Consider the following 25,738-nt stretch of genomic DNA (forward strand, 5'->3'; position numbering starts at 1 on the left):
GGCATCACCACAAAAGCCTTGGCACTCATGCCCACTGTCCGTACTTCAGATGTGGGGGTGGAAACAGAGCAGACTCACTATCGTCTATCTCAAGTGTTCAGCAGATTCACATGGGTGCTGGCAGTTCTTAAGATATTCTGCTTTTTAAAACCTACAGTTTGAATTGAACCCAGGAACAAGTTAATGATCCTGTATTGTACAGATGATACAGGGTCATATGCAGCCAGTCACATTCTGAACTGATTGAAGCTTCCAAGTTATCTTCAAAGACCCACAGCAGTTCAGTGTAGAAATGGCCATGGCATGTGGCTGTGGCTAGGTCTGACTTCTCAAAGAAAAGCAACAGCTGGGGCAACAGCCAGAGTTGTCAAAAGTCATTGGTAGCTACTGCTACTTCCATCCAGGAGAAAGGCTTGGTCTAATAGCAGAACTGATTTCTGATGTGGTGTGCAATCATAGCCAAAACAGGCTAAATCACCAGAACCCTCAGCCAACAATATTTTCCTTTTATCTGGAGTAAGTTTCATTTTGTTTACCTTCATCCATTCCATAACTCATACCAATTTAGAACTACTTGTGACCCATAGACTAAAAGCTGAAAGCAAAATGCGGATTGCATTCTAGCTCAAATCCCTGGTGACCTCCCTCAGCAGTTTGTTGTAGATGTTGGAAAGGGTGAGATGAATTGGATCTTTGTGATACGGTAAGCCAAAGGCCAAGGGATGGAACAATGGTCTCCCAGCACCTACTTGCTGAGATTGAAGGAAGGGTCTAAGCTGCTGTAGAACAGCACCTCCTTAGTGGTTCTTGTCAGAGAATCCAGAAGAATGCTGTGGTCAATGGTATCAGATGCCACTGAGAGATCTAATAGAACCAACGGGATTGCACTCACCCTGTCCATCTCCTGGCGCAGGTCATCTGCTAGAGCAATCAAAGCAGTTTTAGTCCAGTCAGATACTAGATTGGAATGAATCTCAGTCTGTTTCAGCTAAGACTGCCCGGTGGATCACATGTTCAAAGACCTTGTCTAGATATGCTAAATTAGAAGCAGGATTATCATTAATAAAATTAGCAGGGTCAAGAGATGGCTTCTTTAGAAGGGGTGGCACAACAGCTTCTATAAACCTTTTCTTAAAGAGGTGGTGACTGAGGTCCTGTCTCCATTATACAGTCATGGCTTCCCCCAAAGAATCCTGGGAACTGTAGTTTCATAAGGGCACTGAAAGTTGTTAGGAGACCCCTATTCCCCTCACCAAGCTACAATTCCAACAGTGGTTTAACAATAAAAAAACCATAAGATTAGTCCCTCTTCCCAGGGATCTCTGGGAATTGTAGCTGTGGGAGGGAAGATGAGTTTCTTAACAACTCTCAGCACCCTTATGAAAGGGTGCCCAGGACACAGTGCCCAGGAGTCTTTGAAGGAAGCCATGACTGTTTAAAGTGGTATAATAGTGCTTTAAAAGTATGGTGCAGATAGGACCCTAGTCAGAGTGGATGCAAATAGCTTTATCTGAATAGTGTGTTACAAACTTGTCAGAGTGGACCTTTGAGGTTTCCACAAACTTCTCCCAAAAGCCAAGTTGCCAGACTAAGATCCATCTTAACTCAAATACCCCCACTGGATGATACTGTGTGGATGCAGCAGTACTTGTGTTCCATGGGATTCAGCCCAGCTTTTTCATCAATTGTGCTCTAGCCATTGCTCTCCCTTATGTTGCTCCTAACTCAGGTTAGGAGAGCACATCTAGGAACTATTATGTTGTGTCATCTCCTCATTCCCAAGATCAATCAGGATGCCATCAGGACTTACCATTTATATCAGAAGGAAAATACCCAAGAGACATCAGGGAACCATCTGGATACAGAAGCCAGGGGATGGGGAAGAGAACAATGTTCTAGCATTCCCCAGTCCTATAGAGCAGGGGTGGTGAGCCTGCGGACCAAAACATGTCTGCCATGCTGTTTGCTCAAGCCTGCCAGCATTTATCCATCACTGTGCTGGGTGTGATGGGGAGATCAGTCACTGTCGTTGCTCTTCAGAGATCAGTCTCTGCTCTTCAGAGATTGTCTTCTCCAATGCAGCACAAGGGTGGGAGGGGGGGAGAGAGTATTCTGTGTGTGTGGTCTGCATTTATGTGCGTTGTCTGAGTGTGGGGTGAGTATACATGTTGGGTGGTATGTGGAGAATTTGTCAACCTTGAATATGACCCTCAGACCAAAATAGATTCGTTACTCCTGTTGTAGAGGATAGGAACTGCAATAGGAGCAGAAACCTAACCAAGTGATGATCTCTTAATGACAATGAAAGCCATGGTGTATCCTGCCACCATGTATAATCTAAGTTGTCATGAAGGCTATTGTAGTTGTCCTGAAGACCATGAAATCTTAACACCAGACATAAATGTTGACATTGGCAATTAACAGCTGGGGGATGGAAGAATGCTAGACAGAATGGTGGGTGGGACGCTAGAAGAATCCCAAATGTGTTTTTATTTATTATTTATTAGATTTATATTCCGCCCTTTCTCCCAGCAGGAGCCCAGGGCGGCAAACAAAAGCACTAAAAATGCTTTAACACATCATAAAAACAGACTTAAACATATATTAAAACAAAACAACCATTAAAAAGCCTTTTAAGTTGAGATCTATCCCAGGCTGCGTCTGTGTTAACATTGCTTGTTAATATGTTTTTTTAATAATGTTTTTAACCCTTTTTAAAAGATGTTTTAAAAGCTTTTTAAAAAAAATGTTTTTAACATTGTTTTGTTTTAATGTATATTAAGGTCTGTTTTTATGATGTTTTAAAGTGTTTTTAGCGTTTCTGTTTGCCGCCCTGGGCTCCTGCTGGGGGGAAGGGTGGGATATAAATCAAATAATAAATAAATAAAATAAATAAAATCTTTAAAAACATTTTTTTAAAGCTTTAAAAAAATCTATTTTTTTTAAAAAAAAGGTTAAAAACACATTAAGAAGACTGGGATAAAGTCTCTACTTAAAAGTCTTGTTGAAAGAGAAAGGTCTTCATTAGGTGCCGAAAAGATAACAGAGATGGCGCCTGTCTAATATTTAAGGGAAGGGAATTCCAAAGGGTATCTGCCACTACATTAAAGGTCCATTTCCTATGTTGTGCAGACCGGACCTCCTGATAAGATGGTATCTGCAGGAGGCCCTCACCTGCAGAGCTCAGTGATTGACTGGGTATATAAGGAATAAGACGGTCTTTTAGGTATCCTGGTCCCAAGCTGTATAGGAGTTTGTACGCCAAAACTAGAACCTTGAACTTAACCCAGTAGCTAACAGGTAGCCAGTGCAATTCTTCCAGCAGTGGCGATACCCTGCCCTAGTGAGCAGTCTTGCCACCACATTTTGAACCAGCTGCAGCTTCTGGACCAACCTCAAGGGTAGCCCCACACAGAGCCCATTACAGTAATCCAGCCTGGAGGTTACCTGTGCATGGACAACAGTGGTTAGGCTATCCTCGTCCAGAAACGGCTGAAGCTGGTAAAAAGTACTCTTAGCCACTGAGGTCACCTGACCCTCTAGCGACAAAGATGGGTCCAGGTGCACCCCCAGGCTACCGACCTGCTCTTTCAGAGGGAGTACGACCCCATCCAAAGCAGGCAACTGACCAATTATCCAAACTCGGGAACCACCAACCCACAGTGTCTCTGGCTTGCCAGGACTCAAACTCAGTTTATTGGCCCTCATCCAGCCCACCACCAAGTCCAGGCAGCAGTCCAGGGCTTGCACAGCCTCTCCCGATTCAGTTGTTATAGAGAAATAGGGTGGAATATTGTCAGTGTACAGCTGATACCTTGCCCCAAATCTCCTGATGACCATTCCCAAGGGCTTCATATAGATGTTAAACAGCATTGGGAACAAGATGGTACCCTGCGGCACCCTACAGCACAACTGCCAGGGGGGGCCAAAATCACCCAATGCTTTTCTCTGAAAACCACCCTGGAGATAGGATCGGAACCACTGTAAAATAGTACCTCCAATACCCATCTCACCAAGCCGGCCCAGAAGGATACCATGGTCAATGGTATCAAAAGCTGCCGAGAGATCAAATAAGAATAAGAGGGTTGCACTCCCCCTGTCCTTCTCCCAGTAAAGGTCAACCATCAGGGCGACCAAGGCCGATTCAGACCCATAACCAGGCCTGAACCCAGACTGGAATGGGTCAAGATAATCTGTTTCATCCAAGAGTGAATGCAGTTGCTACGCCACAACCCTCTCCATCACCTTCCCTAAGAAGGAAGTATTTGCAACTGGGCGGTAGTTGTCACAAACCAACGGGTCCAGGGTGGGCTTTTTCAGGAGCGGTTGGATCACTGCCTCTTTCAGGGCAGCTGGAACCACTCCCTCCCACAACGTGTTGACCACACCCTGGATCCACTCTATCAAACCCCCTCGGCAAGCTTTAATAAGCCAAGAAGGATAAGGGTGGAGAGGACATATTGCTGGCCACATTTTCTTGTGCACCTTGTCCACGTCATCAGGCTGCATCAACTGAAACTGTTCCCAAGAAGTTGCAGCAGCCGTTGAACTGGACTCCTCACTGGGGACTACAGTAGATGTGGATGAGGCATCAAGATTGCTTCGGAGGCGAGCCACTTTACCCTCAAAGTGCCTTGCAAACAATTCACAGTGGGCCTCCAAGAGGACTAAAACTCCATTTCCTGGAGTTGATGTCAATAGATCCCTGACAATGTGAAAAGCTCCAGTTGACGGCTACTTGAGGATGCAATGGTAACAGAGAAGTAGACCTTCTTCACTGCCCTCACCGCTGCACAGTAGGCACAGTTATGATGTTTTACTTGTGCCCGATCAGCCTCACAGCATGTCTTTTGCCACTTTTGTGCTCTAGCCGTTGTCCAGCCTATTTTATTGCCCTTAGCTCACTGGTGTACCAAGGTGCAAATCAGGCTCCACAGTGCTGGAGAGGGCGCTTGGGGGCAAACATGTCAAGAGCCCAATGCAGCTTGGTGTTCCACAACATGACAAGGGCTTCAGCAGGGTCACCTGCTCTATCTGCTGGGAACTCCCCCTGGACATTAAGGAATCCTGTGGATTCCATTAGTCTCCAGGGGTGGACCATCTTAATCTGTCCATCACTCTTGGGGGAGGATCTGAGCCATAAGTCTAAACTTCACCAGGAAGTGGTCTGACCATGACAGTGGGGTGACATCCACACACACCAGCTCAGTCAGAGGAGCTGCCGGGCAGCAGGGTAGACAGTACACCATCAGCAACCCTAGTTTCCTGTCTCCTTGGCCCGACACTAGGTGCAGGCCCTCACAGCCAGCTCCTAGACAGAGTGGTTTCCTGTAGACCACAGCAACTCCTCTCTCCTCCCCCCATCCCTGCAGCCTGTGCTGGTGTTGCACTGAGTATCCAGGTGGACAAAGCTGGGTCAGATTAACTCCTCCGAGCTCACCCACCCAGGTCTTGGTAATGCACACCAAATCAGCACCTTCATCCATGATCATATCATGGATGAGTGTGATCTTATTGTATACTGATCTGGCATTAAACAGCAGCACACAGAGACCAGTGGACACAGCAGATGAGCAACGAGGAACCCATCCATGAGAGGAGTGGGAGCAAGGAACAAGGCATGGATAGCTGTGTCCTCATCTGCTATGGTAGTTCACCACCTCCCTATGGCTATACCTGCCTCTACCCATGATCACTGAAATTCGGTTGGCATCTCCCATGTTCCTCCTTACTAAGACTCCTCCTAAACACCTGATATAGACCTGGCAAGAGTCAACCAACAAAACCTACCTGAACCAATTATCCCAGTATGCCTTTGAGAGAATTGGGAACAATCAAACCCACTCATTATCTTTCATGTAGGGCACACCTTTCCCCCGCCCATCTCACACCCAGGGAGGGCCAGCCCACAGACTCACTCTGAAGGCATCTGGCAACTTTCTCCTGTTGTTCAGTTAACTGCACAGGCTGTCACCCTGCACAGGAACTACACATGTGCCATACACCCTCCCCACTACCAATGTCCTCTAGATTGGTTTTTTAAAAAATAGAAGGGGGTAGCGCCCTTGCCTTTAGGACTCCTTAAGGGGCAACCCTGCCAGCGGCTGTTTTGAAAGTCCAGTGCCAGGTACAACCAGACTTTGGCAATGTACAACATGTTGGCCTGGTTATTCAGAATAAAGTCCTGGATGACAGATGTTTTGCCATTCACTGGCCTGCAATTGTCAGTAGCACTTGCTGCCTATTACATCTTCTGATATGGCAACCATGATACCCCAGATTGAGGAAGGGCTAGAAAGAGAGAGTTGTGTTAACCCCTGCATCCTCTGACCTGACCTGACCGCATCGCCATATCTCTCTCTGTCCAAAATCTGACTACTGGTGGTTGCATGTCCCTTAACCTCCCCATCCATCACAGCCAAGGCCCCTGAAATTATAATTACAAAGCCGGCGGCCTAGTAAATACAGAAGTTACCCGCAGAGATTATGTAATATACAAACAAGTATATTGGGCATAAAATAAACCTGAAGTTTTGGACTACAACTCCTATCAACTGTAGCTAGCATGAGAGGTTGGCAGAGGTTGATATAAAGGGATAAAATGTGCAAGGTTTGCCGACAAACCTCAATTAAATCTTCTGTGTGAATAAATATATCTGTGGTATATCTGTGGTCTCTTTCATGTCAAAAGAACTTAATCTGGAATTAAATTTTCTAAATGGAAACAAGGAGAGGCATGTATGTTTGAAACTAGGAAACCTTCTGAGCTATTAAACAGAATGCTGTGTTTTCGGATAGGTCAGTTTCTTTTCTTTGTTTTTAAAGATCGGAAGCAACGAAAAGTTGGAAATCACTACCTGATTCTGAACGTCCTAGAGGGTCCTTGGAGTCCATTGCAGAGCATATCGGTACGTAGGTTATGATGTTCTGTTTTGTTTATTTATTTACTGCCCTTTTCCCCAAAGGGAGCCCAAGGGGGCAAACAGTGACAAAACACTAAAAATATTTTAAAAAACACTTAAAAATGAAACATTTTTAAGAACATCTTAAAAGCCAAACATCTTTAAAAACTTACCTTATCCCAGTGTGCATCTGTATTGCATCTACTTAAAAAGCGTGAGTGGGGAACCTCGGGTCCTAGGGCCAAATGCTGCCCTCTGGGCCTCTCTGTCTGTCCTACAAGACTCTCCTAAGTTCACATTGATTCTCACCAAGCCATGCACCTCACTGACCCTGCTCTACACACCTGGAGTGCTTTTGCCTGGCTGGAATGTGTTCTTGAACTATAATGCTGACTCTATAAAGGTGAGAATCACATCCAATTCTCCACCCATTTTTGCCTTTGTTCCCACCCACCCACTGGTATGTGGCCTCCAGAATGTTGCCCATGAGGAAATACAACCCATGGGCTGAAAAATACTCTGCATCCCTGCCTTAAAATATGATAGTCTGGATCCTAATTTCCCTTTTGTGAATGGAACAGGGCTTTCCTCCTCCCTTCCCTCTGGAGCTCTCTCTCTGCTCTTATCCCATATCTTTCCTTCAACTTCCTGGATATATTCCAGAAAAATATGGAGTGATTAACAAATCAAAATGTATCTTGATGCAACCGTTAGATTGCTAAATAAGTTTTCACTGTTGCAGACCTCCAAAACTTTGGACATGCACTTCCACTTCTCCCCTCTCCTGCTCCCACCCCCACTCTGTCCATCACTGTTGCCCTTTTAGTGAAACACTGAAAATTTAAAAATATCTGTGAAAGGTTTTACATGTGTATTTTTGAGTTGATTGTGGTGGTGGTGGTGGCCTTAACTGACATGCTATTAAGCCACCTTGGGTTATTTTATAAGAAAGGTGTGATATACATTGTTTTAAATGATTAAATGCCCAATTGACTGCATAGTTGTTTAGCCTAGCTATCAAGGATTACAGTTTTCCATTAGAAAATAGGTATTCTTGACTTAACTGCTTTAATAAGATTAAATTGCAAATATTATCCAAAATGATATAAATATTTCAGTTCTTTATTTTCTCCCCCTCAAGATATTATCTCTCATTCTGAGAAATCTGTGTCTGCGTACACCAAAAAATTCATTGAAGCAGAAATTCGGACAGAGGAACATTCACAAATGCCTTCCCCACTCTTAAAGTCCCCAAGGAAATCTAGAGCAGAATCTGGTGATTCATTGGACAGTTTGGCCTCATCAGCTCTCTTCAAAGACTTAGGAGACATAAGCAAGACATCCCATGTTTCGCAGAACAAGTTCGAAGATGCAAAGAGCTATGATTCTCTTGTTTCCACTAACAGATCTGTGGTACAAGAGGAAATAGAATCTGTAAAATTAGAAGAATCTGAGGCAGAAGTAGTTTACAAGGTTTCTGAAAGTTCTGATCCCTCTGCTTTTGATACAGAACAAAAGAGTTCCCCTCCAGCTTCTCTAAAGACAGATGCGTGTCCTGAGGCTGAACTGTTGGAAAATGATCAGATGGACCTGGCTTTTGTATGTGTTCAGGAAACAAAGGAAATCCCAGAGGAAAATTATAACGATGATGAAAGTGCCACTTCAGTAAAGTCTTCTCGTACATTGAATAAGGAGTTGCTGAAAGGAGATTCTTTGGTTTCAGAAAAGATTTCCATTTGCAACGAGCCGTCATATTCTAATGACTTTGAAGTGGCTTCCTCAAGAAAAGAGATGTCGAAAAACGCGATACCTCTTCGTGAATATTGCAAGGATGATTTTGACACATCCACATTGTCTTTTGAAAAAGACTGTAGGTCACAGGGAGAGAAATCTTGGTATACAAAAACTCTTAGGAGTAGTATTGGAAGCATCGATGAAGTAAGTGAATGTCTTAGTGACAAGTCTTTGTCTGTGGCTGGCAGTAATCATTCAGAGAGATTATTAGAACTGAAGTCACCAACAGAATTTATGAAAAGTAAGGAGCTCAGTGATGTGGATAAGGAACCAGTTCATGTTGATTCATCACTTGAGGCTTCCAGTTCCAGAGCAGATGAAGAAGAAAACATTTTGATAGATTTCAGCATTGGTGACAGAGTACTTGTGAGTAACGTCCAGCCTGGTACACTGAGATTCAAGGGCCTGACAAATTTTGCTAAAGGTATTTGGGCTGGTGTAGAGTTGGAGAAGCCTGAAGGAAACAATAATGGCACTTACGATGGCATTCAATATTTTAATTGCAAAGAAAAGCATGGTATTTTTGCTCCTCCACAAAAAATTTCTCGGATTTTGGAAAGTTTTGATAATTACATGTCCACAACTGAAAACTCGTTCTGCAAACATAAACTAGATCACCACCACAAAGTGAATCAAAAAGTAAAAGAAAGTCCTGAAGAAAAGGAGAGTGAAGAAAAAAATGGAAGTAAGAAATGCCCCCAGAATAATTCTTCAAAAGGTGCATCTGCCTTAGAGGGCTCGCCTGCAGCAGAAGATTATATAACATTAGCCTCCCAAAGAAACCATGTGACAGCAGTTATTACTGCTGTTGAAGAATTTGATCAAGAACAGAATATTATTGATTCTATAAAGTCCTCTGTAGATGACAACAGCATCTTATCTGCCTCAGTTTCTAATGCCCGTAGAGAGGCTTCTGCAATTGCAGTAGAAGAAAGCTTGGACAGCATCTTCCCTGAGAAATGGAAGCAGCAGCATCAACAGCCCTCGTGGCAGGAGTATACTGAACAGTCAGATAGTCTTTCTCCTGGAGTTTTGGAGAAGTCTGCCACTCCACTCCTCGACCTGCTGACAAAAGAAAGAAGCCATTTAGAAGCACAACTTAGAGTACCATCCCAAAAGGAGGGAGAACTGATAGATCAACAGAAAAAGGTTGGCTTACTGGCTGACCGTCTCCTGCAGGCTTTTGTGAAGGACACAGTCAATCAGCTGCAGCAAATCAAGAAGGTCAGGAATGAGAAAATCCAGTGTAGCAATCAAGAACTCTGTGCTATCCAAGAGAAACAGTTGGCAGCTAACAACCTACAGAGCATTCTGATTTCTGAACTCGACGATGGAGAAGAAGTTTCTTCACCAGACATGTGCCCCAGGCCTGTAAGTACAGTTTCTCAGAAAGATTCTGAAAATTAATTATGTGGCAGTGCTTCAAGCTATCAAATATAACTCGCTATAATTTGATGGATTACCTCTTGTAACAACACTTTCTGCATTTTTCCCAGTAAGATACTGTAATTATGACATGTTTTGTGGGGAAAGCTGCTTAGGCTCTCATAAGGAAGTAGAATTCTTAATTACTTTGAATAGCAGACCTTCATGTCATATCACAAATTGCTTTTTGGAATGCCATTGTTTCAAAAGCAATTGCTATGCAGCAGAGGGGGTGACCTGTTTGGAAGAACAAAGTCTGAATTCTTCCTTTGGCTCTTAGAATCAGTCCCATTTTGGGAGCTCTTGGCCATTGGGTTTATCATCTGTCACTTGGAGTACAGTAGGGCCCCACTCCTACGTCGGGTTACGTTCTAGACCCCTGCCGAAAAGCTAAAATCGACGGAAAGTGGGACATTGCCCAAAGCCTGTTGCTGCTCTGGCACGATCAGCTGTACAGTACAGCTGATTGTGTGCTCCAGCTGATCGCTATCAGCTGGAGCACGGTGGCTGGAGCTGATCAGCTGGAGCACGCAATCAGCTGGAGTGCGGGGAGCTCTAGCTGCTGTGCTCCAGCTGGCAGCGCTTGGCCCTGAAGCTTCCCGCGTTACAGCTGATTGCCCTACTGGTGCCGTATTAGCGGAACACCAAAAAGCAGGGCCCTCCTGCATAGATAACCCTTTTCTGTGGGTGCATTTGCCACTTCAAATTGCATCCAATTCTGCCACAGCAGTAACTGTTTTGATTTGTCCACATGCTACTGCTGGGGGACATGTAACTTTTGCTGGAGTTCTGAACTACTTGCTTGCAGCGGGCCTTTGAAATTAGGCTGAGGTCTGCATGTCACTCTAGTGCCACAGGTAGCCTGCCCTACCTTCTCCAAGGATGTGAGGAGTGACAAGAGCGAGGAGAAACAGTAACAGCTTCAATGTTCCTTGTCCTCTGCAATGGTGCATATTGGACCTGGTTGGAGAAGGAAAGTAAATTAACACATTTGGCAATGGCAAAATGAGGACATTTTGCCCAAGACACCTCTCTAGAGAATTCTGGAGCAGACACTGCTATTATTCCAACAAATTATTTGCAGTTGCTATTGTCTGGAGAGGTAGCTTCTGGGTTTATGTTGGAAGTTTTCTTTTTTTTTCTCCCCAATGGCGGTAGTGGAAGGTTCCCATAGAAATCAGTTGAGAAATCCAGGATTTTAGTGTAGCTGTGATTTAAGAGCTCTGTGTTAAGCGCCTAAGCAGTTCTTTATACAAACACATTGCAACATGTCAATCCAGAAACAAAAACAGAGGTGATGCTTTTTTGATCTTGCTCTGTGTGGAAAATTTATTTTGCTCTCATATCCAATGCAAGTACAGTCCATTATCCCTGTGTTGCTGGGACTTGCAGGAGGAGGCTTATGACAACTCTGTAGTATAGTCCACTATTAATATTGCAGATTAGAGGTGAGGTGGAGCACTGTTTGGGTTTCCAGCCACAATCTCGATATACTCTTCCTAGGTTGCAGCAAAGATCAATCTACTTGCTTAGATTTTCCCACTCAGGCCCCCTCCTCACCCAAATCCATTATGATGTGGTATGTAGAAGCCTTGGTCTCCACTCCCTTGCCTGCAGAAGCATGCAAGGCTACAATGCTAACCCCTGGCTAGCAGTGGTGGTCTAGATGGACTGATGCAGTGAGCACTGTATTCACAACTCCACTGCTTGCACCAGTCAGGGCAGAGGGTCAGGAAAAAAATCCCCCTTCACTATGCCAGCTCCCATGTGATGGCAGCAGAGCCAGCTCACGATCCAGTGGATCTTTTGCTAGCCCAGTCCAGCCCTCAAAATGCCCCCGTTCTGGAGTTTCTGCTGGGTACCATTGTCAGGAATAACACTGGTGGCAGCTTCCACCTGCTTGCCATTTGGGTGGGTGCGTTAGATGCTTCTCACTAGTGGGCTTTCCTGCCAGTGGCAGAGCTCCCCACGGCCAGAGTGACATCTCCCCTCCATCCATAAAACAAGCTAAGTGTAAATGTACTGCCTTCAAGTCGATTCCAACTTATGGCGACTCTGTGAAGAGGGTTTTCATGAGGCTGAGAGGCAGTGACTGGCCCAAGGTCACCCAGTGAGCTTCATGGCTGTGTGGGGATTTGAAACCAGATCTCCCAGGTCGTAGGCCAACACCTTAAACAAGCTATCATTCTTTAAATGGAGGTTGCCATATCTCTCAAGTCACAAATTCAGAAGAAGACAATTTTTCCTGGAAGGGGGAAGCATTTCCCCTCCATCCAAGCCACCTCCTGCATGGTGGACTGCAGGCAGGCCTGTAGCTGGGAGAGGGGGAGATGTAGCTTGTTTTAAGAACAGAAGCTGATCCTGAAAAAACCAGCCAGTAACGTGAGCCTTGAAGAGTTAAATATCAGAACTTTATATTATGGGCTAGAGTTAGACTCCGCCCCTTGGACTTTCCTTTGCTCTGCTTTTCATTTCCATTTTCACTTGTGTTGTCTACCCAGCCAGCCATAAAGCAGCAAGTTTGTTTGCCTGCAGTAAGAAGGAAGAGTTTGTTTATTCTGCAGTGATTATAACGAGTTGAGCAGGATTGGGTACTTATAGCTAAAGGGTGAAATAAAGACATAAAGTGATCTGGAAAAATTGCTATCCTTTATTCTTTTTAAAGCATTCACTATCCCCACAATCATAGTAGCTATTTCTTCTTTTTCTTGATGATGGCAAAGGATGAAAACAACCCTGGAGGAATAGTAATATTGCTGTGTACATTACATTTAGCTAGATGGCTGGCTGGACACCTAGGCTGCAACTCAGGCCTAGTTTCTGATTTTCCCAATATGAGCACCTCAGCATGCAGCCTTTTCAGGGTTTCTGGACAGAAAAATCAACCCAGCAACCAGTAAAAAAAATTCCAATTGCTTTCCACAATTAGTTTCCAATTGCTTAGTTTATCCTTTATCTAGCAGCCAGTTAAAAAGTTTTCCCTTGATTGTCCAACAGGAAGCAAAATCTAAAGGTCAGGAACAAGACTAGAAGTAGAGAGTCTCACCACCCTATAGTATTTATTTTCTCTCTGCCCTTCCATGAACCTGTAGTATGGACAATGTTATTTTTCAGGTGGAATCTAAAACTGAGATACCTAACACAGCATCAGAGCCAAAATCAGGAGCTCGCTGTCCTTACCAAATTAGTTCAGTTTATGAAGAATCAGAACACAAGCACAGACCACAGGTGACAGGACTGTAGCTATAGGCAAAATCAAGCGTTGAGTCTCGTACTCCTGGGGATCTCTCAAAAAAGGGTGAGATAATTCATCATATTAAACTTCATTAATGTAAGTTAATACACTGTCTAGATGGAGGAGTGAGGGGGAAGGTCACTTTCTTTCTCTTCCCCTGGCGTGGCCCTCACATCTTCACCACCGGTGGGGGGGGAGAGATTAGCTAGCACTGTGCACCTCTCCCCCTCAAATGCCCCACCTAGAAATGTGGTTGTCCCATCTAAGCAGGAAGGCTGGCTACAGGGCTCATTGCGGGAGGGGGCAGTTAGATTGCCTTGTAAGTGTCTGCATTTCTTCCTTATATAAAATAAGACCTGGATTAGAGCAGGAACTATCTTTGCTTCTACCTTTTGTTTCTGAGTAGACAAGTTGCTGTCTAGTTATATGTATGCTAAAATCTTGGATTTCTTAATTTTCTTGTGATGGGCATCTCTCACCTGTGCCTTGCAGGATGGAAGGGAATCTAAAAACTGGAACCTATGTCTGTCTAGCAGTTAATCCCCATTCCTTTCAATAGTTATAGACTTATCTGGGATTAATGCCTAGCAGATTCCACTGTGTATCAAAATATGATATGCTGCAGAGAAGAGTTACTGCTGTTCTTTCTTCTCACTGTACAGGAAAGCCCTGTCTTTGGTGCCAGTGGGCAGGAAGAACTTGCGAAGAGGCTGGCAGAACTGGAGCTTAGCCGGGAGTTCCTAAGTGTATTGGGAGATGACCAAGATTGGTTTGATGAAGACTTTGGCTTGAGTTCTCACAAGCTCCCTCAGAAGCAAGCTGAAGAATCAGCTGTATTGCCTAAAATAGAGCCCCCCAAAGTGCCTCTCAAGCCCTGTGAAGAGCCACTGGCTGTCCCACACACTGCAGAGGAGGTGGAGGGCCTAGTGCATGCAGCAGCTGAGGAATTATGGAAGTGCAAAGAGCTGGGGCATGATCTTCAGGCTTTCAGGCTTCATAGAGACATCAATGATTCCCCCAAAGATGATGACATTGAAGCTGTTAGCAAACAAATCTATAAACAGGTACAGCTAGAGTGACTGTTAAGGATTGTTGGTCTTTGACCCATGTGAAGAGTACCTAAGGAAGCCACAATCCTTTGAAAAGAGAGGACTATACTCTGTTGGCCTCCCTATACACATATATATAACTAGGAGCTTTGCCCTTGCATGCTTCATGCACCAACCCCTCCAGGCATCCTGTCAACACCCTCGCAATACCCCCCAGTGCCTCCAGGCATTGGCCGCCATGGGTCCTTCCACCTCACCTGGTCCTGTGCCGCTGCATGCCCGTGCTGCTGCCTGTGGAGCCATTCCATTCTCATCAGACGCCACTGCTCCACCACCTGGACTGCTTATCAGCCCCCTTATCAAATGCCATGGCCCCCCTACATCAAATCCCACACAGTCTAGGCCACCACTGTGCCACATGGGCCGCTTACTGGTCACCCGGGTGCCCTGTCTGCTGCCACCTCCCTACGTAGGCTGCTTCCCAGCCTCCTCCTCAGGCTGCTGCCTCCCCAACTAGGCCTCTTATCAGTCTCCTGCCCCCCTTCCTTTTCCCCCCACCCCACCACCGTTGAGCCCAGTGCAGCTGGGTCATGCTGCAGTTTGCAGTGCCATCTCTCTGGCCAAGTGAACTGCAGTGTGATGGCTTAGGGGCTTACAAAAATATAGTGTGTGTACATCCCACCTTTCCTTCAAGGAGCTCAAGGCAGCATTCATGGTTCTCCTCCACCTCAATTTTATCTTCACAAGAACCTGTGAGGTAGATTAAGCTGAAAGATAGTGACTGGCCCAAGGTCACCCAGAGAACTACATGGCCAAGGAGATTTGAATCCGGGTCTCCCCAGCCTTAGTCCAACCCATAGTTATACAGTAGATTGGGGGACATTAGAAAGAAATTCTAGAAACTATACCTCATCAGAAAGGCTCACCTTCCACACTGAGAGCCACAGCACCAGAATAGCTGTAATCATTATGCAGATGTAATTGTAATCCACAGACTGCATGTTGATTGTCCTAGATAAATACCACTGAAACTATTTTTATTTTCCATCTGTATATTCTTCCTTATATTTGCCAAGGCTGTATTTGACTTAACAAGAGAGATTTTTGAAGAAATCTTTGCAGAAGATCCAAATTTGAACCAACCCATATGGATGAAACCGTTCAGGATTACATCTGGTTATTTCCGTCGAGTAAAAGATCCAAATGACCTAGAGGAGATCAAGGTAGGAATGAAGCTGTTAATTTGATTTAGGGGCACATTGGGCACACTTCATCTGTAAGTCAAAAAATGTATAGAAGTAGATTGCCATTTATCTAGAACTGGTAACATGGTTTGATGTTTGTCTCTGAGAACTAACTGATGGAGTCCTACAACCCAATCCTGTGCATCTTTACTTAGAAGTCAGTTCTACTTTGCTAACAGGCTGAGGATTTACTCCAGAGTAAGTATCCATAGGATCACAACCTTTCTTATTTTTCCCCTTTGGTTGCTTGTTTTATTTTCTGATTTAACCTATCGTAGATCAGATATGGGAGTAGACAGGGCCGGATTATCCATTAGGCTTAGTAGGCTGAAGCCTAGGGCCCCAGAGCTCTTGGGGGCCCGCAATCCACGGGAGCAGGACAGGAGCCGCGGATCACGGGACAAGAGCTTCCGAACCGCCTGCCATCCCCCCACTTCACTTACCTTTTTCTCCGCTGTTTTTTGCGGTTTGCCATCAGTCGAGATGGTGGCTGAGGTTTCCATAAGGGGCTGAAGCCTCTGCTACCATCTTGGTTGATGGCACACATGCATGCTACACATGCGCATTGCTGCCATCAACCAAGATGGCAGCAGAGGCTTCAGCCCCTTAGGGAAACCTTGGCTGCCATCTTGATTGATGTGCGCAGTGCGTGCAGCCACAAAAAAGCGGAAAGGTAGGTAAAGCGGGGGGAATGGGATGGGATGGGACGGCGGGTGGCTCAGAATCAGCCTAGGGGCCGCCCTCAGCTTAATCCGGCCCTGGGAATAGAGCTGATGTGGAAAGATCCCTACTAATCTTATTGTTTATAAACCTTAGGTGCTAGTTTGAATCTGGATTAAGATGAATACTTGGCAGTATATTTCCATACTAAGTAAAAGTAACAAGCCAAGGGCTAATTAAGCTGTGGAATTTCTGTGGATAGAAGATATAGATAGAAACAGTAGACTAACTTCCCTTCTGTTGAACAGCCACCATGGAAATGACCTGAACAAATCTTGGCTGTTTTGCCTTTAACTAAAGCTCTTGTGTAAAGCCACAGGTGCTTTGGAAACCTGCTCCACTCTGATGCCTGTGGCATATAGGACTGTAACTCTGATGCAGGCATGATATGACATTGCTTTAACATTCAGAGATGTCTTTCTGTTACCAGAGTAAATTAATACTGGCTGGTTTTGCCCCAAAGTTTACCTACAAGCTTTGCGGTCATGGCAATAATCAAAACATTGATAATCGATGGCATTATCAAAATATTGTCAAAAGTCTGTCTCATCAATTATCAGCGCCTAAGTCTGTCCCATAAAGTGCATATTACCCTCATATTCTTGCAGACTTAGGCGCTGCTATGCATATGTGGCTGCTCTGACTTATATTCTGGGAAGTAAAGTTGGTGAGCTATTATGGTTTACAGATAAGTTTATAGTAGTTACTGCTGCAGTTAGGTACAGTAGGGCCCCACTCATACAGCAGGTTACGTTCCAGACACCTGCCGAAAAGTGAAACCTACTGAAAGCGGAACTCCGTCAATAAAATGGCGCCCAATGTCCCCCAAATGCCGTAAAAGCAGAACAAGCTCCATATGAGTGGGGCCTTACCCTAATTGAAAGCCGCCGTGCTAGCGGAACGCCAAAAAGCAGGGCCCTACTGTATCAAGTTATTTTATTGTAACTGAATTAGCACAATTATGAGAGACCCCCCACCACTTCCTGGATTAAATTTACTGCATTTTGGTTCTGAGAAAGAGGCTACCTACCATATGTATTCTTGCCACCTCTTGGGATGAATATTCATAGTAAATAGAATTTTACTTTGTTTAGTTTCAATATAAACAAACAATGTGTTCTCAGAATTTCCTGGAAAATTACCAAGGAAACATGTTTAGATCTTCCACCGTGTACATTCCAGATCGAGCAATACACAACTCTTTGTTAGAGATCGTCCACCTATGAATTGTTTCTAGAGAAGATACTGTGAATAGGAAATAATACTTTCAAATACATATGCATTCGTTCCTATCTCCCTTCCCCTAGAGTTTCATAGCAACTGAGGTGCTAAGACTCTTAAATTTAAAGAAGGAGCTCAGCAACAAAACAGACTGGCAGAAAATGATGAAATTTGGACGCAAAAAACGTGACAGAGTGGATCATATACTGGTCAGTACATGTTTTAAAATTATACTTTGTATCTAGAAATTAGTCACTGAAACCTTTTCTGGTTAGATATCAATAAAAAAGAGTTCATCTACTTATCAACAAAAATAATTTATCCTTCTCTGCCAAAGATCCAGCCAAAATTAAGCACATTTAAAATCCATTCATTTCATTAGAATTTATTTAAGGATTTAACAGAATCTGTTAATTCCTGAAAACAGAATTTGCTTTGTAATAAACTTCATGAGTAGGAAGAACCCAGGGTTTACCATATTTGGCTGGCCTTGCTAGCCAAGCCAAAAATTGTGTTTGCCAGCTTCCTCTCCCTTCCATGCTGGCTTGATGAAGGCTTCACCCAGTAGCAGCCGAAGGGAAAAAACACACCCCACTCTTTCCTGCAATGAAAAGAATTGGCGAATATTCCAACCTCAGCTGATACTTGATGGCAGTTGTCAGAGCCCCATCACTACGAAGCCGCAAAGGAAATGGCTGGCACCCTTTCCTGCTCCCAAACACAGAAGGGTAGCGGGTTTGCTGTTTGGCCCTGCATAGCCAAAAAGATCCCAGTGCCTTGTCCACCCAGCTGCCAAACTACACCCAGCCTTCCACTCAACATTAGAGCTGGGGAAGGGGTAAGTTCACCTTGCAGCTGCTGAGACAATTCTCAGCTATTTCTGTAACTTCAAAGTTAGGAGGAAGCCACACTGCTTGTCACCCTCGTTGAGGGTGTCCCCACACTTAACCATGACAAACATGGCCGGTGTTAATATGCCTGGCAAGGACTTTAATTTGAATTGCAACAGCAGAATGAATTGCTTGTGGAGTTGGAAGAGTTTAGGGTTTTACTTCATCTTAAATGGATATGGATATACTCTGTCATGCTGTAATTTCAGTGTATTGCTCAGTATGGATGGGGCTTAAAATCACTTACTGTTTACGAGGCAGACATTTCAGTGGAATGGAGGTAATACAACAACTGAGCTAAAGTCCTAGAGTAGGGAGTGAGTGTAGTAATTGATAAGTGCAGGTTATAGCAATATTTTCAAGGTTTAATTTTAAGCTACAATATAAATGGCTACTTTATCATCTTGATTTCCTGAAGCTTGCCCTAGAAAAAAGCAAAGGCAGTTGCAGGCTTTAAAAAGAGTATATTTATTTAATATGTTTATATAAATGTGTGTTTAATAGTAGGGATTTTGTCTCCTCTAAATTCTAAGGTGCAGGAATTGCATGAGGAAGAAGCTCAGTGGGTGAACTATGATGAAGATGAGCTGTATGTGAAGATGCAACTGGCAGATGGGATTTTTGAGGCCTTAATTAGAGAGACGATTGATGTTCTTAACCAGATCAACGAAAAGCAGGAGAAGCTGCTGCCTATGTGACATTGAAGTTATATGTTTGTCATAGCAATGCTGTTACCGGCGTACAATATGGTCTTACATCTCCCCCTTTCCATGCTGCCTTGGGAGACATTACACTGGATTTGTTCTAGATGTTTTTCAATAAATGCTTTTTGCCAATTCAGCACTAAGTATAGCAGCTGACACCTGTGTGAGATGTTGTGTTTGTGTGGCAGCCCTGTTACAGGGACTGTCCATTACAGGTATTGTAAATGGCTGGGTTAGAGCACCAGACACCCAGCAGTGGAAACTAAGTCATTAGTAAACATTGTTCTTCATTTTAATAACTGCTGTTCTAGTCTCTTTTTAATTATAATAATGTTGTTAATTGTCTTAATAATTTGTACTACATCCCCAAACCTACATCTGTTCCTTACAATACGGTTTTGTTCTGTTCTTCCATTCATTTCCATCGTTTTGTCTTGAAATATAGACTTAGATAGTGTCACTTGATAATGCAAGGAAAACTGAAGGGCCTTGAGTTCTGTGATCAGCTAAAGCTTTTTTCCTTCTGCCTTTAGGCAGAATGAAAAGCTGGTATAATTTTCCTACTCCTCCGCTATATTTTCTCAGTGAACCACCAGCTGCTCCTAACTAAATGGGTACTCAGGATTCTCTCAGACACTTGACATGCGAGAATTGGAAAAAATGCTTGCTCAAATGTAGGCGTTAGGTCCCTTTACTTCTTCCTGTGCTTATCACCCTACTGTAATGTATTGGCAGAGTCCTTACTTGAACTCCATAGGATTAGAGTGTAATGTACCAAAGAGTGATGCCCAGTGCTTGATTCTGGACTTGTTTTGTATGCATGTCGACTTTATTTTAACTTATTTTATAACTTGTATGTTAAAAATATGCCTAGTGCTACACTGATTGCATTACCATAGGATTTAAAATACCAGAAACATCCATATAAACTGTCTTTGTGCATTAGCACTGTATATGTGCTATAAATATAGAGATGCTTAGCCTTTGTGCAAAAATTCAACATCAGAGTCTAAAGATACACGTGTATGTTTTCCACTGGGGGTAGAGAAAGAGTATGAAGAACAACAGACTGTTTGAAGCTGTTGATTTTGCAGAGAGAACATCTGAAATGGGATGTTAAAAACTCCTCTGCCACTCCCAAGATTTCCCATATGTGCTTCTCGTGTAGGACACAGCCACTGTCAAACATGGCGTGCAGCATACTAGCTCCTCCTTCCTTCCGCCCTCAACCCCAGTGTTTCTGCAAAGGAACACAGATGAGCAAGGCTTGAATGCTGATGCCTTAATATGCAATCTGGTTTACTTGACATGATGTATTGAATCAAAGCAGATTCAAAATCTCTTAACATATCTTAGCATGGAGACAACTCTCAGAATCATGGCAGGAGGCACTCCAAAGAGTTTGTGAACCAAGAGGTGTAGATGGGAAGAGTTACACCCTTTTCCCATTCATTTCATTTAGTTCTTGGGCTTCCAACTAAGTATACCTCTGCTAATACTCCTTTAGTGATCTGTGCTTTTGAAATCTTTGACATTTGTTTGCCTTTTGCACAATGACACACAACCAAGGTAGCTCCTCCCATTTACAGGCTAAGCAGAGAATTGGTTGGCATCCAAGCAAAAATGCCCCTCTCAGATGTGGCATTGCCAGCATCTCATTTGTAAATTTGCTGTATTTAGTCTTATCTACATGAACTAAAGGAACAAAAGGACATGGAAATACTTACCATGTCTACTTATTAACATTTTACTCTCACTGTGTAAGAGCTAGGTGCCAATAAAAAAAAAAGATGGAGCAAGCTGCTATGATTTGAGTCTCTCTTCATATTGAACCTAAGAGTTGTCTTAATGCTTTTTTAACTTGTAAACAACAACTGCTGGGGTTTTTTAAACAAGTATGATGCCATTTTTGACAGTGTCTTCTGTTACTATTTCTGGGCCACCCATTAATTTTTAACTCCTAGATAAATTGTTTGAATCAAGGTAATTTCCAAGTGGAGAGGGAAAATCACCTACAAAACTGATAGCTGCATATCTAAACTAGAGACAGAGTAGATTAACAGAAACAAGATAAATAGTGATGCATTGTACATCCTAAAGCTGTTGCCTTGAACATAGGTTGTGTAGGAGAATAGCCTCAGCCTCTCCAGGCGTAGAAAAGGCCTGGAGATTTCCTTTGTAAAACTGCTGATGTGAGTGAACACAGCACTGACTACCAGTTCAACCTTTTCAGTTCTAAGCAGCAGCTGCTTACATAAAAATAGTAGCTTTTTTTCCTACAGGCAGTAGATTGTTCTTGCAGGTTTTAGACAACAAAAGTCAAATTGGAGGATCTTCTACTCAAAGACACAAGGTTTCTAAAACATTATGAAATACATGAGAATTACCTCTACCTCACCCTGAGAGGTCCTGTGTTTGTATCTATGTGAAAATGTGTAGTGTTTGTTTAACACACGCCTTTGTCCCCCAGATATGTGTGTGCTCCAAAGCACAAGCTTTCCTATCTGTCAGTAAGACGTGTCATTTTTGAATACTTTTTGACATACATGCCGACATAGGAGTAACCACCCTGTGTATAATGAATGACAAAGAGGCCATTAATGTAGAGTCCAATGAGGAGCGTGGAGAAGTGTCCTTTTCAGGATGGATAGCTAACGCAGCACAGGGAAGTTGGAGGTTTAAGCAGCTGCTGTTTTTGTGGAGAGTATACCATGAGAATTAATCTAGGTGACACTGTTGTAGAATTTGCATTAGAGAACATGGGACTTGACCATTCTGAGCCCAAAAGTAAGAGAAACCATCAAAAGCACAGCTAGAAAGAATGGATTAAGTTTTAAACGTACTGCCATTATTCTAATCTGAGGTATTGAGGTAAAATGCACAGAAGACCAGGATTATGCAAATACAAAGGGCACAAATTCTCTATGTAGGATTGTCTCTGATCTACATATTTGAGAGACAGTCCCCTAAAACATACTGTTCAAGTCCCATTTAGATGGATGGGTATTAGAATGCAACTATACTCTTGCACAATTTCCATTCATTGTGCCCTGTAGGCTTTAACTGCCTTTCAGAAAACAACTTCACTAACGTTCTGTGGCCTGTTTGGGAGTGGGGAGAGACCTATTGATGATCTTTGAAAACGTGGCCTTAGCATTTTTGCAATACTTGAATAAAAGAAATTCAGGAGCACAGCATTCAGAGACCATTGAAGTAACTGCACCATGAAGACTTTTTCAGATCGCTTTTGCTACCTTAACAGAATTGACTGCTTAAGTTCCAGCAGCAAAAACAGTTGACACTTGCAAAGTGTTTCTTTGTAAACTATAGGATTTTTTTAGTATCATTTACAAACACTGGTCAACATGGGTAAGCAAAACTCTCAGCAGAACTAATTTGAAATCTAATGTAGAAAATGAGAGTGAAAAGCTGTACTGTAATACATTGGAGTAAATGGGAGTTTTTCTTTGATTTTTTGCAGAGCCTTTTTATATACATTAACAGAGCCGTCTTGAGAAGACCCTGCTGCCCTGTGTACTGTATTGTGCAGATACTAAGCTGTGTGTGTGTGTGTGTGTGTGTGTGTGTAAATAACTTTTTCAAACTGGTTCCCAGGCCAATTTCAGCTAACAGTCGCACACCTCTGTGCACCACGGCTCAGTAAATTACAGGGTGTTAAGGTTCTTGTAATTATAATTGTAAAATATCCAGGGTAGTCCCTGTGTATACCAGTATAAATATCTTTGTTAATTTGAGATGTACTTTAAGAAATAAAACTGTAAATAAACTGATTTATAAATTATTCAAATTGTTACCTTCTTTAATATAGTGCTAATTCTGTGTGTATGTGTGTCTTTCATCCATTTAAAGAAGTAGAGGAAGCTCAGTGGGAAAGGGTGACAGTTGGGAGCAGAAGAGCGAGAAGACACCCATCACCAGTGGAACTACAAAACCACTTACAGGCACTTGAGGATGAGACTAGAGGACAGTCTGCAGGGGAAGAATTACAAGAGACCTCACGTGACAGTGAGCAAAAGCCTGAAGTTCAATCAAGCAGTGGCAATGAAACCATGCCCCACAACGAGAAGAGTAGTAGTGGTGGGAGACTCCCTACTGCTTGAGATTGAAACCCAAGTATGCAGAGAAGATCCATTGACTCACCAGGTATGCTGCCACCCTGGAGGTTGGATTAGAGATGTGATGGAAGGGTTGCTATCGCTCATAAAGACCACTGACATATATCTCTTCTCATCCATGTGGGAATGAATGATACTGCCAAGCGAAGTTAGGAAGAAATCATGTCAGACTTTGAAGCTCTGGGCAGGAAACTCAAGGACTTTGGGGGCCATATAGTTTTCTTGTCCATCCTTCTGGTACTTAGAAGAGGATTAGAAAGGGAAAGAAAAATACTCCAGGTGAATGACTGGCTACGAAGGTGGTGCCGACATGAGAGATCTGGATTCTGGGACCACATGCTACGCTTCCTGGAAGATGGACTGCTGGCAAGTGTGGGTTGCACCTTACATGGACTGGGAAGAATGTGTTTGGCCACAGCATGGAGATATTCATCAGGAGAGCTTTAAACTGAATCCTAAGGAGGAGGGGGACGTAAACTTGGCGGTAACAACTAACAAAGGCTTGTGCATGGTAAGAGGAACTAAGGGAACAGTGATAATGGGTCCCAGTAAATAGTCTTCATAAAAATGTAGGAAGGAAGCCAGGCCTTAATCACATGGTCTTCGATGTCTGTATACTAATGCCCAGAGTATGGAAACACAGGATGAACTTGAACTCAATACAGGAGAGTAAATATGACTTGGTAGGTATAACTGAAACTTGGTGGGATGACTCCCATGACTAGAATATAGCGATTGAAGGATATAAATTCTTCAAAAAGAACAGAAGGAATAGAAAGGGAGGCAGAGTTGCACTATATATAAATATATATATATCCCTGCACAGAAATACAGGAGGATGAGTTTGGTAGCTCCGCCGAAAGTGTCTGGATTAAAATAAGTGGGGCAAGGAATTAAACGAACATGGTAGTTACTACCGACCACCCAATCAAGGAGAAGATTGGGATAAACTTTTGCAAAGCAAATGGCCAGTGCTTTGAGGAGGCATGATGTAGTAACTTCAATTATCCCAATATCTGTTGGGAGACAAATTCTGCCAAACATGGCCCCTCCAAGAAATTCCTGATGTGTTGGAGATACCTTTATCCTACAGAAAGTGGAGGAAGCAACTAGAGGATCAGCTATCCTTGACTTGAGTCTAACCAACAGAGATGACTTGCTGGATGAAGTGGCAGTTATGAGAACTTGGGGGGGGGAGTGTCCCGCCCGAAGCCAAGAAATCCAGGTGCATTCGGTTCTGTGAGTTTTTCTCTTTTTATTACAGTTACAGCAACTTCAAAAGCCTTTCAATTCTTTCATCTAACTATGCTAAGAATTATTTCCCCAACTCTGACTAAGCATGTCTTCAAGCCTCAGACATTGACGCAGCAAAGGATCCCCCCCTTTGCACACCTTAAGAGGGCTTGACTTTTGCGCAGTCTCTAGCTTCTTAACCCCGATTGTTCCTCTACGCGCCTCAGAAGCCTTCAAGAACAGGGTGAAGGGGGCGTGATCTCGGCATCCCCCTCAGAATGGTAGGGGCTAGCAGTCTGTTCAGGTGTGGGAAACTGCTGGGCGCCTGGCTGGGGACCAGCAGATTGGCAAGGTGACATCTCAGGTGCGGGCAAAGGGTGTGTGTCCTTAACAGTCTCTACCAGCCCGTGCTGCGTTACCACAGGGTGCCAGGAGCAAAGAGGGCTGAGCTGTCCAAGTTGGGGGCTGGGGCACTCTGTGAATTCCCAGTGCAGGTACGCATCCTCTGATTCACCCTTGACTATCTGGGTCCCCTCTGCCTGGCTCACGACAGTAAGTGACCACAATATACTAGAATTCTTTATTTTAAAGGAAGCAAAAACTGAGAGTAGCCATATGTGTACCCTGGACTTTAGGAAAGCCAATTTTAACAAACTCAGAATAATGGTAACTAAGGTTCCATGGCAAGCGCCCCTAATGAGAAAAGGAGTCCAAGATGGGTGGGAGTTTCTAAAAGGGGAGTTTCTAAAGATACAATGGCAAACAATTCCAGCAAGGAAAAAAGGGGGAAGACCAAAGAAGAAGCCAAGGTGGTTTCACAGAAAACTTAGAGATGACCTAAAAACAAAAAAGGACACATACAGGAAGTGGAAAGAAGGCTAGGCCACAAAGGAAGAGTACAGGCAGGTATCACGGAATTGCAGGGATGGTGTCACGAAGCCTAAAGCTGAGAATGAGCTGAGGTTAGTGAGGGATGCTAAAAGCAACAAAAAGCTTTCTTTGGGTACATCCATAGTAAAAGACAGAGAAAAGAAATGGTGGCACAGCTACTCTATGAGGATGGCAAAATGATAACAGATGACAAGGAAAACACAGAAGTGCTCAATTCCTACTTTGGCTCAGTCTTCTCCCAAAAGAGAGGGTCTATGACCCTCCTGGGAAACGTGAAGTTGAAGGGGCAGCATT

The 25,738-nt window shown here is 43.6% G+C and overlaps 1 protein-coding gene across 6 annotated transcripts in view; it reads left to right on the top strand.

Annotated features, from left to right (window-relative positions):
• CEP350 (centrosomal protein 350) overlaps positions 1-22,967 on the top strand; it is a 142,453-nt gene extending 119,486 nt beyond the window's left edge. For all 6 annotated transcript variants that reach the window (XM_061634242.1, XM_061634241.1, XM_061634240.1 and 3 more), the window contains 6 exons: positions 6,826-6,908; positions 8,044-10,067; positions 14,019-14,420; positions 15,482-15,628; positions 17,677-17,799; positions 19,014-22,967. In XM_061634242.1, the coding sequence (XP_061490226.1) occupies positions 6,826-6,908; positions 8,044-10,067; positions 14,019-14,420; positions 15,482-15,628; positions 17,677-17,799; positions 19,014-19,178 (2,944 nt within the window). In that variant the 3' untranslated portion in view covers positions 19,179-22,967. The remainder of the gene's footprint in view (positions 1-6,825; positions 6,909-8,043; positions 10,068-14,018; positions 14,421-15,481; positions 15,629-17,676; positions 17,800-19,013) is intronic.
• The last annotated feature ends 2,771 nt before the right edge of the window (positions 22,968-25,738 follow it).

This window comes from Rhineura floridana, chromosome 6 (genome assembly GCF_030035675.1).
Source record: "Rhineura floridana isolate rRhiFlo1 chromosome 6, rRhiFlo1.hap2, whole genome shotgun sequence".
Classification (NCBI taxonomy): domain Eukaryota; kingdom Metazoa; phylum Chordata; class Lepidosauria; order Squamata; family Rhineuridae; genus Rhineura; species Rhineura floridana.